This window comes from Xyrauchen texanus, chromosome 2 (assembly GCF_025860055.1).
Source record: "Xyrauchen texanus isolate HMW12.3.18 chromosome 2, RBS_HiC_50CHRs, whole genome shotgun sequence".
NCBI classification, from domain to species: Eukaryota; Metazoa; Chordata; class Actinopteri; order Cypriniformes; family Catostomidae; genus Xyrauchen; species Xyrauchen texanus.
In genome coordinates, this window is record NC_068277.1 from 9,675,473 (window position 1) to 9,688,608 (window position 13,136).

General features: G+C 37.2%; 1 protein-coding gene across 1 annotated transcript in view; it reads right to left on the bottom strand.

Annotated features, from left to right (window-relative positions):
- The window catches only part of LOC127660255 (BTB/POZ domain-containing protein 10-like), a 28,444-nt gene that overhangs the window by 3,169 nt on the left and 12,139 nt on the right, over window positions 1–13,136 (bottom strand). The window contains exons 3-6 of the mRNA XM_052150395.1: window positions 9,437–9,633; window positions 6,593–6,872; window positions 6,159–6,261; window positions 1,326–1,446 (exon numbers count right to left, since the gene is read on the bottom strand). Coding sequence (XP_052006355.1) covers window positions 1,326–1,446; window positions 6,159–6,261; window positions 6,593–6,872; window positions 9,437–9,590 — 658 coding nt within the window. The 5' untranslated portion in view covers window positions 9,591–9,633. The remainder of the gene's footprint in view (window positions 1–1,325; window positions 1,447–6,158; window positions 6,262–6,592; window positions 6,873–9,436; window positions 9,634–13,136) is intronic.

The following is a 13,136-nucleotide window of genomic DNA, read 5'->3' on the forward strand; positions in this document are numbered from 1 at the left end:
TGTGCAAGTCTGATTCGCTGCATGTTCATTCGTTCAGTGTCGCTCTAGTGCCCATGAGAACTAGCACTTCTCACATCAAGTTCTCACTCTTCTCAGTTTCAGACATCTGAAAACAGTTTGCCAGAATGGTGTCGTCTATGAAAGTTGCCAAACTCTGCAGGTTTACATAATTTTGACATTGCTTAGTTACAAATATTTGTGGCTGTATGTGTTACATACATAGCACATGACATGCAGGGACTTGAGGTGAATTGTCATGCGTGTCGTCGTAATAAAGTACAGTCTCAATGTAAAATGGTGCTTTAACAAGAAGTTTTTAGCCTCCTTTCTTAGTTTATTGTAAAATTACCAGTATGATGATTATAATCATAATACTATGGTACTATTTCCTATAGTACTATTAATTACATTAATAATAATAATACTTACATGTTTTATTACAAAATATATTTAGTGCTGTCAGTAGTTAATCGCGATTAACCGCATATTTTGAAAGTGATGAAATTTGACTTAAATATACTATTCCTGTTAAAATGCATTTATTTCATAATTAGGAAAGAAAACAAAACAATGTAACAATATAATGCTTTATTAACATTTCCCAAACAAAGCCTTTCACAGTATAAATATAGAAATGCACTAAAATAGCAACAATTCAAGTAACATTAAACATTTCCCAAAGTCCCAATGTGGGAAGTTGACTAACTAGTCTCTAGAACTAGTCTCTCCATAGGCTGCATATTCATTGCAATGGGCATTAAATCTCTTAAACTCATCCTCCACAATATACATTTTCTAATGTGGCTATCAGCTTTGGTACAGCAATCGTTCACGATTCGCGTCAGCACCAGCAACGTGCCGCTTTGAACTTCTCGTGAAATGGGTTTGCAAATAAAACGGTCCAATTCTGTGTTTTGGTGATAGTAAGGATTTGATATGCTTCTTTGGTAAATAAACCATGTCTTACCTAGGCTGAAATATACTTGATTTCTATCACAAGTCCCATCTAGGCTTGTTTTGTACAACAAATAGCATTAAGAGCTCATTTCCCAATCACATTATCACTGAATCACTGTTGTGTGTGGGTCAGAGTTATGACTCCGGGCAGACAGATCCGCCCTTCCAACCAGTGTTTATGCTGGTATATGCTTTATTAACGTTAAATGTGTTACACAGTTCCGAAAAATGTAAGCGTTCGTTTTTTCTTTTTTATTAACAGCCACTGTGGCTCATGGGCAAAAAAAAAAGTGAATTTCATAACCCTAATTATCAGAGTAAATCTCATGTACCAAAAATGGGATTTCTTAAGCAGAGGAATTACTCACTCAGGTCCCGGCACTTGATAGTACTGTAGTCAAAAGAGATGCACAGATAGTCGCACGCTTCCCTCAGCTCAGGAATGGAGATTCCATCAGGACAGCGGATTGTCCCAGATTTATAGTAATCCTGCCAGTTAGGGAAGAACAAACAGCAACACAAAGGCTGCTATTTTATAAGCTGTACAACTTAAAAACACTGGATTCTGAAAGCAAAATGGTTTCCACAGCACTGCTGATGGACAATCATTAATTGATTTTGACCAGAAAGTTAAGGCTACAAACTGACAGTCAGATTTACTAAAACATATGTAAGGATGACAAATATCAAGTAATGATGAAGTAATTGTAATTTTGATAATCTCTATAGAGAGAACATCAGTGCCAAGGATCAAGTAAAAGGAAAGTGTACAATTTCTGTACCACTGATCAGAGCTCAAAAACAATGTTAGCAAACATAAAGAACCTGCAAAGGCAATAAAATAAGCTGCAATATCAAGAAAACAAGAGAAAAAATAAAAGCATGGCTTCTGTGGGCTTTCATGTGTTTGGAAACTAAATATATACACTGGAGGCCAAAGGTTTTGAATAATGTACAGAGTTTGGGAAATTGGTACTTTAATTCACCAAAGTGGCATTCAACTGATCACAAAGTATAGTCAGGACATTACTGATGTAAAAAACAGCACCATCACTTTTTGAAAAACTATATTTTGATTTGCCACAGTATGCAATAGACTGGGATGTCTTAAGGTCAATATTAGGTCAAAAATGGCAAAAACGAAACATTTCTCTCTATAAACTCATCAGTCAATCATTGTTTTGAGGAATGAAGGCTATACAATGCTTCAAATTGCCAAAACAACTTAAGATATCATACAAAAAGGTGTACACTACAGTCTTCAAATCAAAGGACAACGGGCTCCAACAAGGACAGAAAGAGATGTTTAGTTGTACATCTGGGCCTTCTACAAGAGGATAAGTACATCAGAGTCTCTAGTTTGAGAAATAGACGCCTCACATGTCCTCCGCTGACAGCTTCATTGAATTCTACCCGCTCAACACCAGTTTCATGTAGAACAGTAAGAGAAGACTCAGGGTTGCAGCCTTATGGGAAAAATTGCAAAGAAAAAGCCACTTTTGAAACAAGTTTGAGTGGGCAAAGAAACACAGACATTGGACAACAGATAATTGGAAAAGAGTGTTATAGATCTTAACCCCATTGAGCTTTTGTGGGATCAGATAGACTGTAAGGTGTGTGAGAAGTGCCCAACAAGACAGACACATCTATGGCAAGTGCTACAGGAAGTGTGGGGTGAAAGGTCACCTGAGTATCTGGACAAACTGACCGCTAGAATGTCGAGGATCTGCAAAGCTGCCATTGCTGCACATGGAGGATTTATTATGAGAACTTTTTGAAATCGTTTCAAAGAAGTTCAGAATATTTTTTTCAAATTGTAAGTCATTTTTCATGTTATTAATGTCCTGACTATACATTGTGATCAGTTGAATGCCACTTTGGTGAATAAAAGAACCAATTTCTTTCTATAAGAGCAAAATCTGTACATTATTCCAAACTTTTGGCCATCAGTGTATAAATATATTTTGCAATTTCATTTGACGCCACTGCTGGTGCCGAAATAACACACTTCACCTTTAAAGCTCTCACACTATACATCATCTCTCTTTCGCTCTCTCTGTGGATTACTAGTCAGTGAAGTGTCATTGTTTCAATGCACTAATATGTGAGTTTAATTGTCTACACTTAGAGCTATAGCAGCAAACTGAACACTGACCTGAGCTCAACTCTACCCAACACATAACAGACAAAAGATCAGAAGATGTACAGTAAAGCTGATAACAGGCTTATGCTGCACTTCACTTCATTATTTCAAAGCTGTTGCTGGAAGCACATTGTGAGATGTTTAAAGAGACAATGCAAGCCACAGTTCAAGCCTGTGACCAAGCCACAAACCAAAATGTGTTTGTATTTATACAAATCTTTGTCTTCAAATATATGTTAATATTAAACTTGTTTGATTGCTTTTAATAACATCCCAGCTTTTATGGCTATTTTCATGGTAATATCAAAGTTAAAATATAATAGGTTTAAAAATGGAATAAAAACCTGTGCAGTCATGCTATTGTAGTAACTGAGGCTGGACAATACAGTATAAAAATAATAAAAGTCTCTAATTGAACTCGTATCAGCCATATCACAAGTTTAACCTCTCAAATTGAAAATTGTAGTACAATTCAAAACATTAATAATAGATGCAACACTTTAATAATCATATTAAGTGGCTGAGGAGAGTCCCCAGTTCTCTATTTAAAAGCGCTTTGAGTGTAGTGTCAGAAAAGTAATTCATTCAAATATGTAAATAAGAGTGTTGTTTATCTTCATCAAAGCAAGTCATATTTCTGTTTCAAATGTGTACTCATTTAACACAATATCAACATGAAAATAGCACGTTATGACTTCAGCTCCAGTCATGATCACATATAGGCGATGTCCAGGTAAGCTCAAATTGGGAGCAGTGCCTGAACACAACAGATGTAATGCATTCTTCCGCAACTGCTTGCAATTTTAAGTTCTAACCACAGATGTCGCTAGAGAGCTTAAAACTGCAATAAAAATATGTTTTCCTTACTTGATATTTTTGTCTTGCTTTCCAGTAAAATATCTAAACATTCTTAAAACAAAATATTAATTTGACTTGAGCAAAATGGCATAAGGTGTTAAGTCTTAATTTCACAGATATCTGACAATTTATTTAAATTTATTTTCTTTACCCATTGAAGTTTTTTCTTGTTTTAAGCAAAAACATAAAAAAACATTTGTAACGGTTTAAAACATTTAAAACAAGACTTAATATCTTATTAAAAATAAGATATTTGTCTTAAGATAGCTTATCAAGTAAAAATATCTTGTTCTAAGAATGGTTAGATATTGTACTGTAAAACAAGACTAATTAAGATAAAAAAATTTTGTAGTGGCTGCATTATGTCCAAGTCACCCAAACAGATACATTTCATAGGGAAACATGGATGCTAAGCACAGCCATTTCACAGAGTAACTAATTAATATTAAACAAATAATTCAGCTAAATAACTATAATGGCTTATCGGACAAAACTATCCAAGTAAGAAACAAGAAAAGCTTTAATACAAAGTGGCACAAAGCTGCTTATGTGCATCCTGGACACAGAATGACACGCTTCAATGTAAGCGGAGCTCTTGTGGTCAGTGCAATCTTCGCTGCGTATTCAAAGTGCATTGCTGTTCGTTTGTAAATACTGCAGGGTGCAACATGTAGTTCATGCCATCCAACGGTTTGACGAGCCTTTTGTACAGCTAAACTATTCATTAGCCTTTTCGCACATGAGTTTCTCCTCTACTGACAGACCCGCCAGCGAGAATTCTTCAATGGAAGGAAAAAAATAAAATTAAAATAAAATCACAGCAGATGCACTTGAGGACAGATTATTTCACAGCAGCTGCACTAAAGATCAGATTTTATATGATCAAATGTATAATGTGGATTTTAGATGGTTAAAATGATTGATTAGATAAGATGCGAATGCTCTTACTGGCTATGCGCGCCGCCATATTGTTTACAAGCAATGCAACATGGGATTCTGAATTTGTGATAAAAGCGTAGAAGGTTCTAAAATCCTAGCCCTTCCACTTTCCCAGCACCGAAAGTAGTTAGAATGAGTGATAGATGGCAAATGAGATGGCACAAGTGGAGTGACTAGTTTGTATATGGTGGTGGAGTGGTGGTGGCTAGTTTGTATATGGTGGTGGAGGCGTAGTGGGCTAAAGCACATAACTGATAATCAGAAGGTTGCTGGTTTGATCCCCACGGCCACCACCATTGTGTCCTTGAGCAAGGCACTTAACTCCAGGTTGCTCCGGGGGGGAATTGTCCCTGTATTAACTGCACTGTAAGTCACTTTGGATAAAAGCGTCTGCCAAATGCATAAATGTAGATGTATATTCTTTGTTTGATGTCAAAATATGAGCTGCATTAAAACAGTCAACTCCAACTGTAACAGCAGCTGGTTCATTATGACAACTGCTTCAGTCCCTCTTTTGCTGGTAAACAACAGCACGAATGCAGATCACACCAGTTTGATTGTATACCTCTGAGCCCAGCCTAATCACACCAATTTGAGCGTCCATGCAAAATTGTTAAGGCAGTGTCTTACAGAATCTGTAGAACTACTCCTGAAAAATACTCTACACTGCACCTCACAAATACAGTCAGGACCATAAATATTGGGACATCGACACAATTCTAATCTTTTTGGCTCTATACACCACCACAATGGATTTTAATTGAAATGAACAAGATGTGCTTTAACTGCAGACTTTCAGCTTTAATTTGAGGGTATTTACATCCAAATCAGGTGAACGGTGTAGGAATTACAACAGTTTGTATATGTGCCTCCTCCCACTTTTTAAGGGACCAAAAGTAATGGGACAACTGGCTGCTCAGCTGTTCCATGGCCAGGTGTGTGTTATTCCCTCATTATCCCATTTACAAGGAGCAGATAAAAGGTCCAGAGTTCCAAGGTACTTTGATGGCTTAAAATATCTTTCCATCATTAGCATATTAAGCAAAACATGTTGTCCTTTTATCAGGGAGACCATTTTAAAATCGTTTGTCTCATGAATCACGATTTGTTACAGAATCGACCCCCCCTACATTTGACAGTAGTCATCATCATCCTAAAACAGTAATTCTTTCAAAACTATATCTAATGATCTGTGGCTGTAATCTTGTTAATGTGTTGAGACAATAAATGGGTAAGATATTGATTAAAAGAAATAACCCACCAGAATTGCTCTAAACACAGTGGAGCTGATGCCCTCTGCCACCTCATACTCTCCTTTGTCATTGGGCCGAGTGAAATTGTGCTCCCTTCCAGATCCAAACATTCTAAAAAAAAAATGTAAAATAGATAATTATCAAAAACAATATTACTTCTAGAAACATTGAGAAACAATGAGATATTTATTACAAAGCACAGATTAATGGCTTTTTAAGGCAACAACAAATTAGAGGAATAGATCACCCAAAAAAGGAAAAATCTGTCATTTATTTCACAGATATGACTATTTACTTTCTGCCTAATATCTCCTTTTGTGTTCAACGGAAGAAATAAAATCATACAGGTTTGGAACCACATGAAGATGTGTAAATGACAGATTTTTAGTTTTTTTGGATGATCTATCACTTTAACAATTTAACAGATGAGAAGTATTCTAACCTCCCCAGCATGGTGTTGGGCTGTGCTGTGAAAATTGAGGGATCCACCACAAAGCGAGTGTTATCCACTATAAGCGTAACTTTTTCTGAGGTGCGGACACTGCGGGCTCCATCTTTTATGTTCTCATAGACGAAGACCATTTCACCGAGGATCATGCTCTTGTAGGTGCCCTCTGAGCTTGACAGGCTGCTGTTGCGACTGCTGGCCACCCCACTGCTGCTGCTGGGAGAAACTCTCTGAGGCCTGGGGCTGCTGGGCCGCGAAGACACACTTTCACGATCTGCTCATAAGACACAAACAACATAATTGAAAATTAAAGGCCTGATCACAATGTATAGTCATTAGGACATTAATAACGTGAAAAATTTAGTCCATTTCTGTGAACTTTGAGAGAAAGTTTTGCAATTTGCAAAAAAAGGACAAATAACCAACAAATACTCAGAAACCATTTTTGCAGTTTAAAATGCAGCCTTATTTTTTAGAAACAACGCAAGGCCATATTGTAATTCCAATCTTAATTCAATCAATTATGCAGCATTAATAAAGCAATTTGATGACTACGAAATCAAAGTCTGCTGGTTTCAAAGCATTTTAGATGGTTTCCCTCATGTAGCCTATAGAGAAGTCTCGCTTTCACAACCATTCACGTCAGTATATGGCTTTTTTTGCTCAATGTGAGAAAGAGACAGATTAAAAATGAAATATGACATGTTCTTACGAGTGCCATATTATGGCTATTATTATTTACAATGAGTTTTTAAAGTGTTTTTAATTGTAAATAAACCATAATTTTTTGAATTGGCATTTTCATGCTTATAACAGACATGCTGATGGTTTTAATTTGGTAAATAATTGCCCTATTTATTTATGTATTTACTTACATGCAGCCGATACATCGGTGCATCCCCAATTTAAAGTCTCTTTTGGGAAAATGGACCTAAAATATCGATGACTCACCGGCATTAGTGATCGTACAATATGGCCGATGCCAATAGCCAGAGTGCAGGGTAGCCAACAAGCCAATACAATGCTGATAGATCACAAAATTGAAAATAGTAAACAAACATAAAATTGCTAAAAAATTAATAAACTCTTATATAGCACTATATTTTCTCAATTTCACACAAAACTTGTATTTTAAATGGTAAATAGCCATTTCTTCTGATTTCTGTTTAGTGATCAAATTTATTTGCCCATGAATAAATTATTAATATATCAGGAATGAAACAACAGCACACACAGTAGTCAAGCAACCATGGACTACTGCATGTCCACATTAGCACTTGCATTTTCTCCAAAAACACAGAATCAAACCAACTGCACATACAGTGCATAGTGAATAAGATATTTACTTGTTGCACTCACACCCATGTGCGGATCCAGCATGAGCAGCAATCTCCTGACAGTTTAAATGGCCTGGATCACCTGCTTGCATTGTCACAGAGTGGCCATCATGACTTATTGATCAGAGGAACCTTTGATCCTGATACTGAAGTTTTGCTTCTGGCTGATAGAATACTACGTGCTTCAGAGGAATATATTAGATGAGCACTCGACAAAGAAAACGCTGGAGTTTCGTGAATTAAATTGGTTTAAATGAGATATGTGCATATTTGAAGATGGTATATAATAGAAGTTTTATTGATATTTGCCTTTTATCATAAGAAAAGTTACAGGGAACTGTTGAGGAGAGACTGTCTTCAGGAAGAAGGATTATGAGTGATCCACAGGACGCTGGATCTGCTTAAGTTGTGTGAGGTTGGTTTATTACATCTGTTTAAATGATATATGCACATATTTGCAGATGGTATATGATATTAGTTTTATTGATATTTGCCTTTTTATCATTAAGCAAGACAGTTAAAAGTTACAAGTTCAACTGTTGAGGAAAGAGAGGGAGAATGAAACAGGTGAGCATTGTAATATTACGAGTGTTTAAATGACACTGTGTTGCACACCAGGAACAAGATGGCACGTAACAACAAAATGAACCGTGACTGGTCGTTTACATGTCTCAGTTGCTTCACATGCAAGCATGCGGTTCTCAGCGCCTTAACTCTTTCCCCGCCAAACACGGAATTTTCCGGGTATCCGTGTTTTAGGTGGTATACGGTAAGGAAGACCCACGCGCATGTTTTGAAAGAGTACGCAACTCTTTGATCAAAGAAACAGACTGCGATTGTCTCAAACGTGAAGTGGAACACCATACTAACACTAAAGCACTTGTTTGATAAAAATGCCTTTTTCTCAGCTTTTTGTCCGAAATGTTGTTTTTGACAAAACCTACCTCTGTTCAAGTGGCAATAAAAAAAGAACAAATGAAGATAAAATTAAAATCGTTTTTTTTGCCTAAAAGCAGAGGCTCAGATCTTTATTTTGATATATAGCATCTTCATATATTCATGGAAGAAAATATTCTGCGGGCCATTAAATTTTAACGAAAATCGTCAAAAAAATCTGGCGGTGGCTGGCAACTTTTTTTAAAAACGCTGGCGGGGAAAGAGTTAAAGAAACAAGCCTCGGTGATATATCAGACGACCACCAACAAGCATTTCCAAATATTTGTCCATTTGAATTAGAATGTCCCTCTAATACTACCTGCCACTGATTAGCAAAGCAAGTAGCAATTCAAGGTTCAAGGCTACGACAAACTAGGCAACTGGCCATTTAAAGACAAAGAGATAAGCCCTTTGGTATGTCCCACTCCATGTCCCTGTTACAATAGTAAATATGTCAATACGGGAAAGAAAACTGCACTCATCAAGCAATTTCATGGCATCTTTCGAAATCATACATGCTTAAAAGAATGAACACAGATGTAAACAGTAAAGGGAGTTATCTCACCGCTGTTGTGTTGACGTGTAGGTGAGGTTACGTTGCGAATACAGGGTGTGAGCTGGCCTTCAACACGCTCGTGTGAGGAGTCACGAGAACGGTCACTGGAGCGGCGTCGATCTCTGGATCGGTCACATCCTCCACTGGCACCATACATGTTCATTTTCACAAGGTAAGCCTTAAGTCCAGACTAACACATCTGGCCACTGCAAGGAAAGACAGTAAAAGAGAGAGACTTAAACATAGAAAACTCTACATACAAGGACAAGAGTCATAATTCTGTGATGCTTAATAGAAATGTGCTCCAAGAGTACTTTAAGGTAATATGGCTCCCACAACACCACAGAGCTCAATTTTAAACTTTGTATAGCAAAATTAGACACTTAACCCTTTTGCAAATACATTGTCTGACAATGCTTTTATGTCTGAAGGGAATTTGATGGGGTGTGATGCAAATTATATGTTCAGCTGATCTTTCATAACCTTTGTCTACTCGTAAGTGTATATCTATGTACATACTGCATATGTCAAACAGATGTCTTTTGCTGCTGCATTGCATCTTGTTGTTCCAGTGTCTCACATATTCATTATTACTGGCTGTTATATTGTAGACTGTTACAAGTACAAAAAACAGCATAATCAAAATACAATGCATCATATGTTGTCATTATGTGAAGACACACTGGCCAACTCAAGGAAAGAATGCTAAGAAAGTCTCTGTATTGTAAATACATGTACAACACTGTTTTCGTTGTGGCTGTCTGAACTTGCAGATTGCTTGACTGGAGACGCCATAACCATTGTTTTTAATACACTGTGTAAAGTTGAAAAGACCCTGCGCTCTGTTCTATTCAGCTGTGCTCCGTCTAGCAGTTTTAAAGGTAGAACTTGCCTAGCGACTGCACTTCTCCAGATTTTTGAGGGCTGTCTCTGCCCTGAACAGAAAGTCTAAAAGGAGCAGTCACACAAGGCTTTGAGCACACTATTTTTTCTGGACAACGCAGTGGACCAGGAAATGTCACACATAGAAGGGCTTCTGGTGTAAACAAACAATAGATCGCCAAAAATTCATTAAATTAGATTTCAAATGTTAAAATATATTGTCTATTCACTTTCCTGCATCAATAAAACACACAGATTTGGCTTTATTCCCAAGTGTGCTCATGTACACAAGGAACTGATAGAATTCTACCTGCACGTTTCATCACTCTGGAGATGTACAAGTCTTGGACAGTGGGCAGGGGGCACCAGTAATCTTCCCAGCAGTCCTGGCTGTCCGTTGTAGTTTCCTTCTGTCTGATTTGGTGGCTGAACCAAACCAGACAGTTATAGATGCACACAAGACAGACTCAATAACGGCCAGATAATCATCACAATCCTCCATCCTGGTCATCAAATGGTTAGACGTTGACCTGATGAGGCATTCAATCCACAGTGTCTCACACCCACTGTGAAATTTGGTGGAGGATCAGTGATGATCTGGGGGTGCTTCAGCAAGGCTGGAATCGGCAGATTTGTCTTTGTGAAGGAAGCACAAATCAAGCTATATACAAGGTTACAAGGAAGAAAACATGCTTCCTTGTGCACTAACAATGTTCCCCAGTTTTCCAGCAGGACAATGCTCCATGGTAGCCAGGTAAATCAAGGTGTGGATGGAGGACCACCGGTTTAAGACCCTGTCATGACCAGCCCAATCTCCAGACCTGAACCCCAATGAAACCCTCTGGAATGTGATCAAGAGGAAGATGGATAGCCACATGCCATCAAACAAAGCCAAACTGCTTGAATTTTAGCACCAGGAGTGGCATTAAGTCACCCAACAGCAATGTGAAAGACTGCTGGAGAGCATGCCAAGACGCATGAAAGCTGTGATTGAAAATCAGGGTTATTCCACCAAATATTGATTTCTGAACTCTTCCCAAGTTAAACCATTTGTATTGTGATGTTTAAAAATGAATATGAACTTGCATTATTCGAGGTCTGAAAACACTGCATCTTTTGTGTTATTTTGACCAGTTGTCATTTTCTGCAAATAAATGCAATAATGACAATAATTTTATTTGGAATTTGGGAGAAATGTTGTCAGTACTTTATAGAACAAAAAAAAATCATTTAACTCAAACACATACCTATAAATAGTAAATCCATAGAAACTGATAATTTTGCAGCGGTCTCTTAATTTTTTCAGAGCTGTATATTATTTTTATACACGCACGGAGCATCTTATTAGGAACACTATGGTCCTAAGTGCCCATTCGCCTCAAGGTTCAACGTGTTGTGCATTCGGAGATGCTATTCTGCTCACTACAATTGTTCAGGGTGGTCACCGGAGTTACCGTAGCTTTTTTGACAGCTCGAACCAGTTTGGCCATTCTATTTTGACATCAACCAGTCCCCTTAACCCTTATGCTTGGTTCATTATTGAATCACTTTACAGTTGTTCCCGGTCAAAACTGACTGGAAACATTAAGAGTGAATTTTTTTTAATTGCTATGAAAGAAATGTAACAACTAACTTCAATCATGTAAAAGAGTTATGCATTTTGAGTGGTTTTGAGGTATTTAGACCTTGTTATCTTGAACATTTTATTTTTATGATTATTTCCTCAAATACTGAACCAAATAAATCATATACTATTGAAAGCTTAAAGTCTTAAAATGTATTTCATTCCATTTCTGTTTTGTTCCATGTGCTGTCAACTTCACAGGTGTCAGAGATGATGGCAAACACCTGATCCTAATAGGATGTGGTCTATTTAAGTCTTCCTCGTTCCAACAAATGATAGAAAAGATACACCATCTCCGAACATGCATCGTTTGACCACGCTGTTTTGGGATACTTTAAACCCCTAAAATCTTATAATAAATTCTTAACCAAAAATGTAATTATTGGTTTAGTCTCCCTTATTGCAGCCTTGAGCCGGCTGTAACATTATCAAAGACTACTTTTGTAAAGGTTTAGCATTTTGTTTGGTTTGAGGTCATTTGTGTCAGTTTTTGCAATAATGCCACATTATTATTACAGTCAACCCTGAACATGGTGTTATGAGTGTAAAATTTCCCTTTGATCTGTAAATGTCTATCTGTGTGTGTGTGTGTGTCTGAGAGAGAATGTGTGTGTTTTGCACTCTTGATGTTTGGTAGTCTCTCCCCTTTGTCGGTATGTGTTTTTCGGCATAGTGGATGTTTTTGTAGATTTTGTATAAGTATCCCAAAAAAAAAATCAGATTTTTAGTGTCTCTCATTAATTTCCTATGGCGGTCACTTATGACCGGGAACAGTAGAAGTGAGACTTTTTTTTTTTTTCCCTTCTACCAATTAGAATGATCAAAACAACTGCAATTGTTTTGTGTGTGCTCAGAAATGAAATGGACTGAAAAGTCACCAAGTCTTGAACCCATCAGATAAAGGAATATTATTGAAGAGACAAAATTGGTTTTGGTCAAATGACCCAACAGTGCATAAGGGTTAAAAACAAGGACCCTCTTTGACATGTTTGTGTATCGTGTAACATCACATCCCACATGATCTTTATCGATCATTGTTTTCAAGATCGATCATTGCGGTCACTTCCAAGAACATTAGAATTTGTGCCTAACCATAATAATGGTAAAAGTTTAAGCATGCAGTAAAAGCATCTGGCAGATAAACTTTTGCACGCAGCCCCCTAATTTATCAGTTTTACACCAGCACTTTTCCCCTGAAATTGA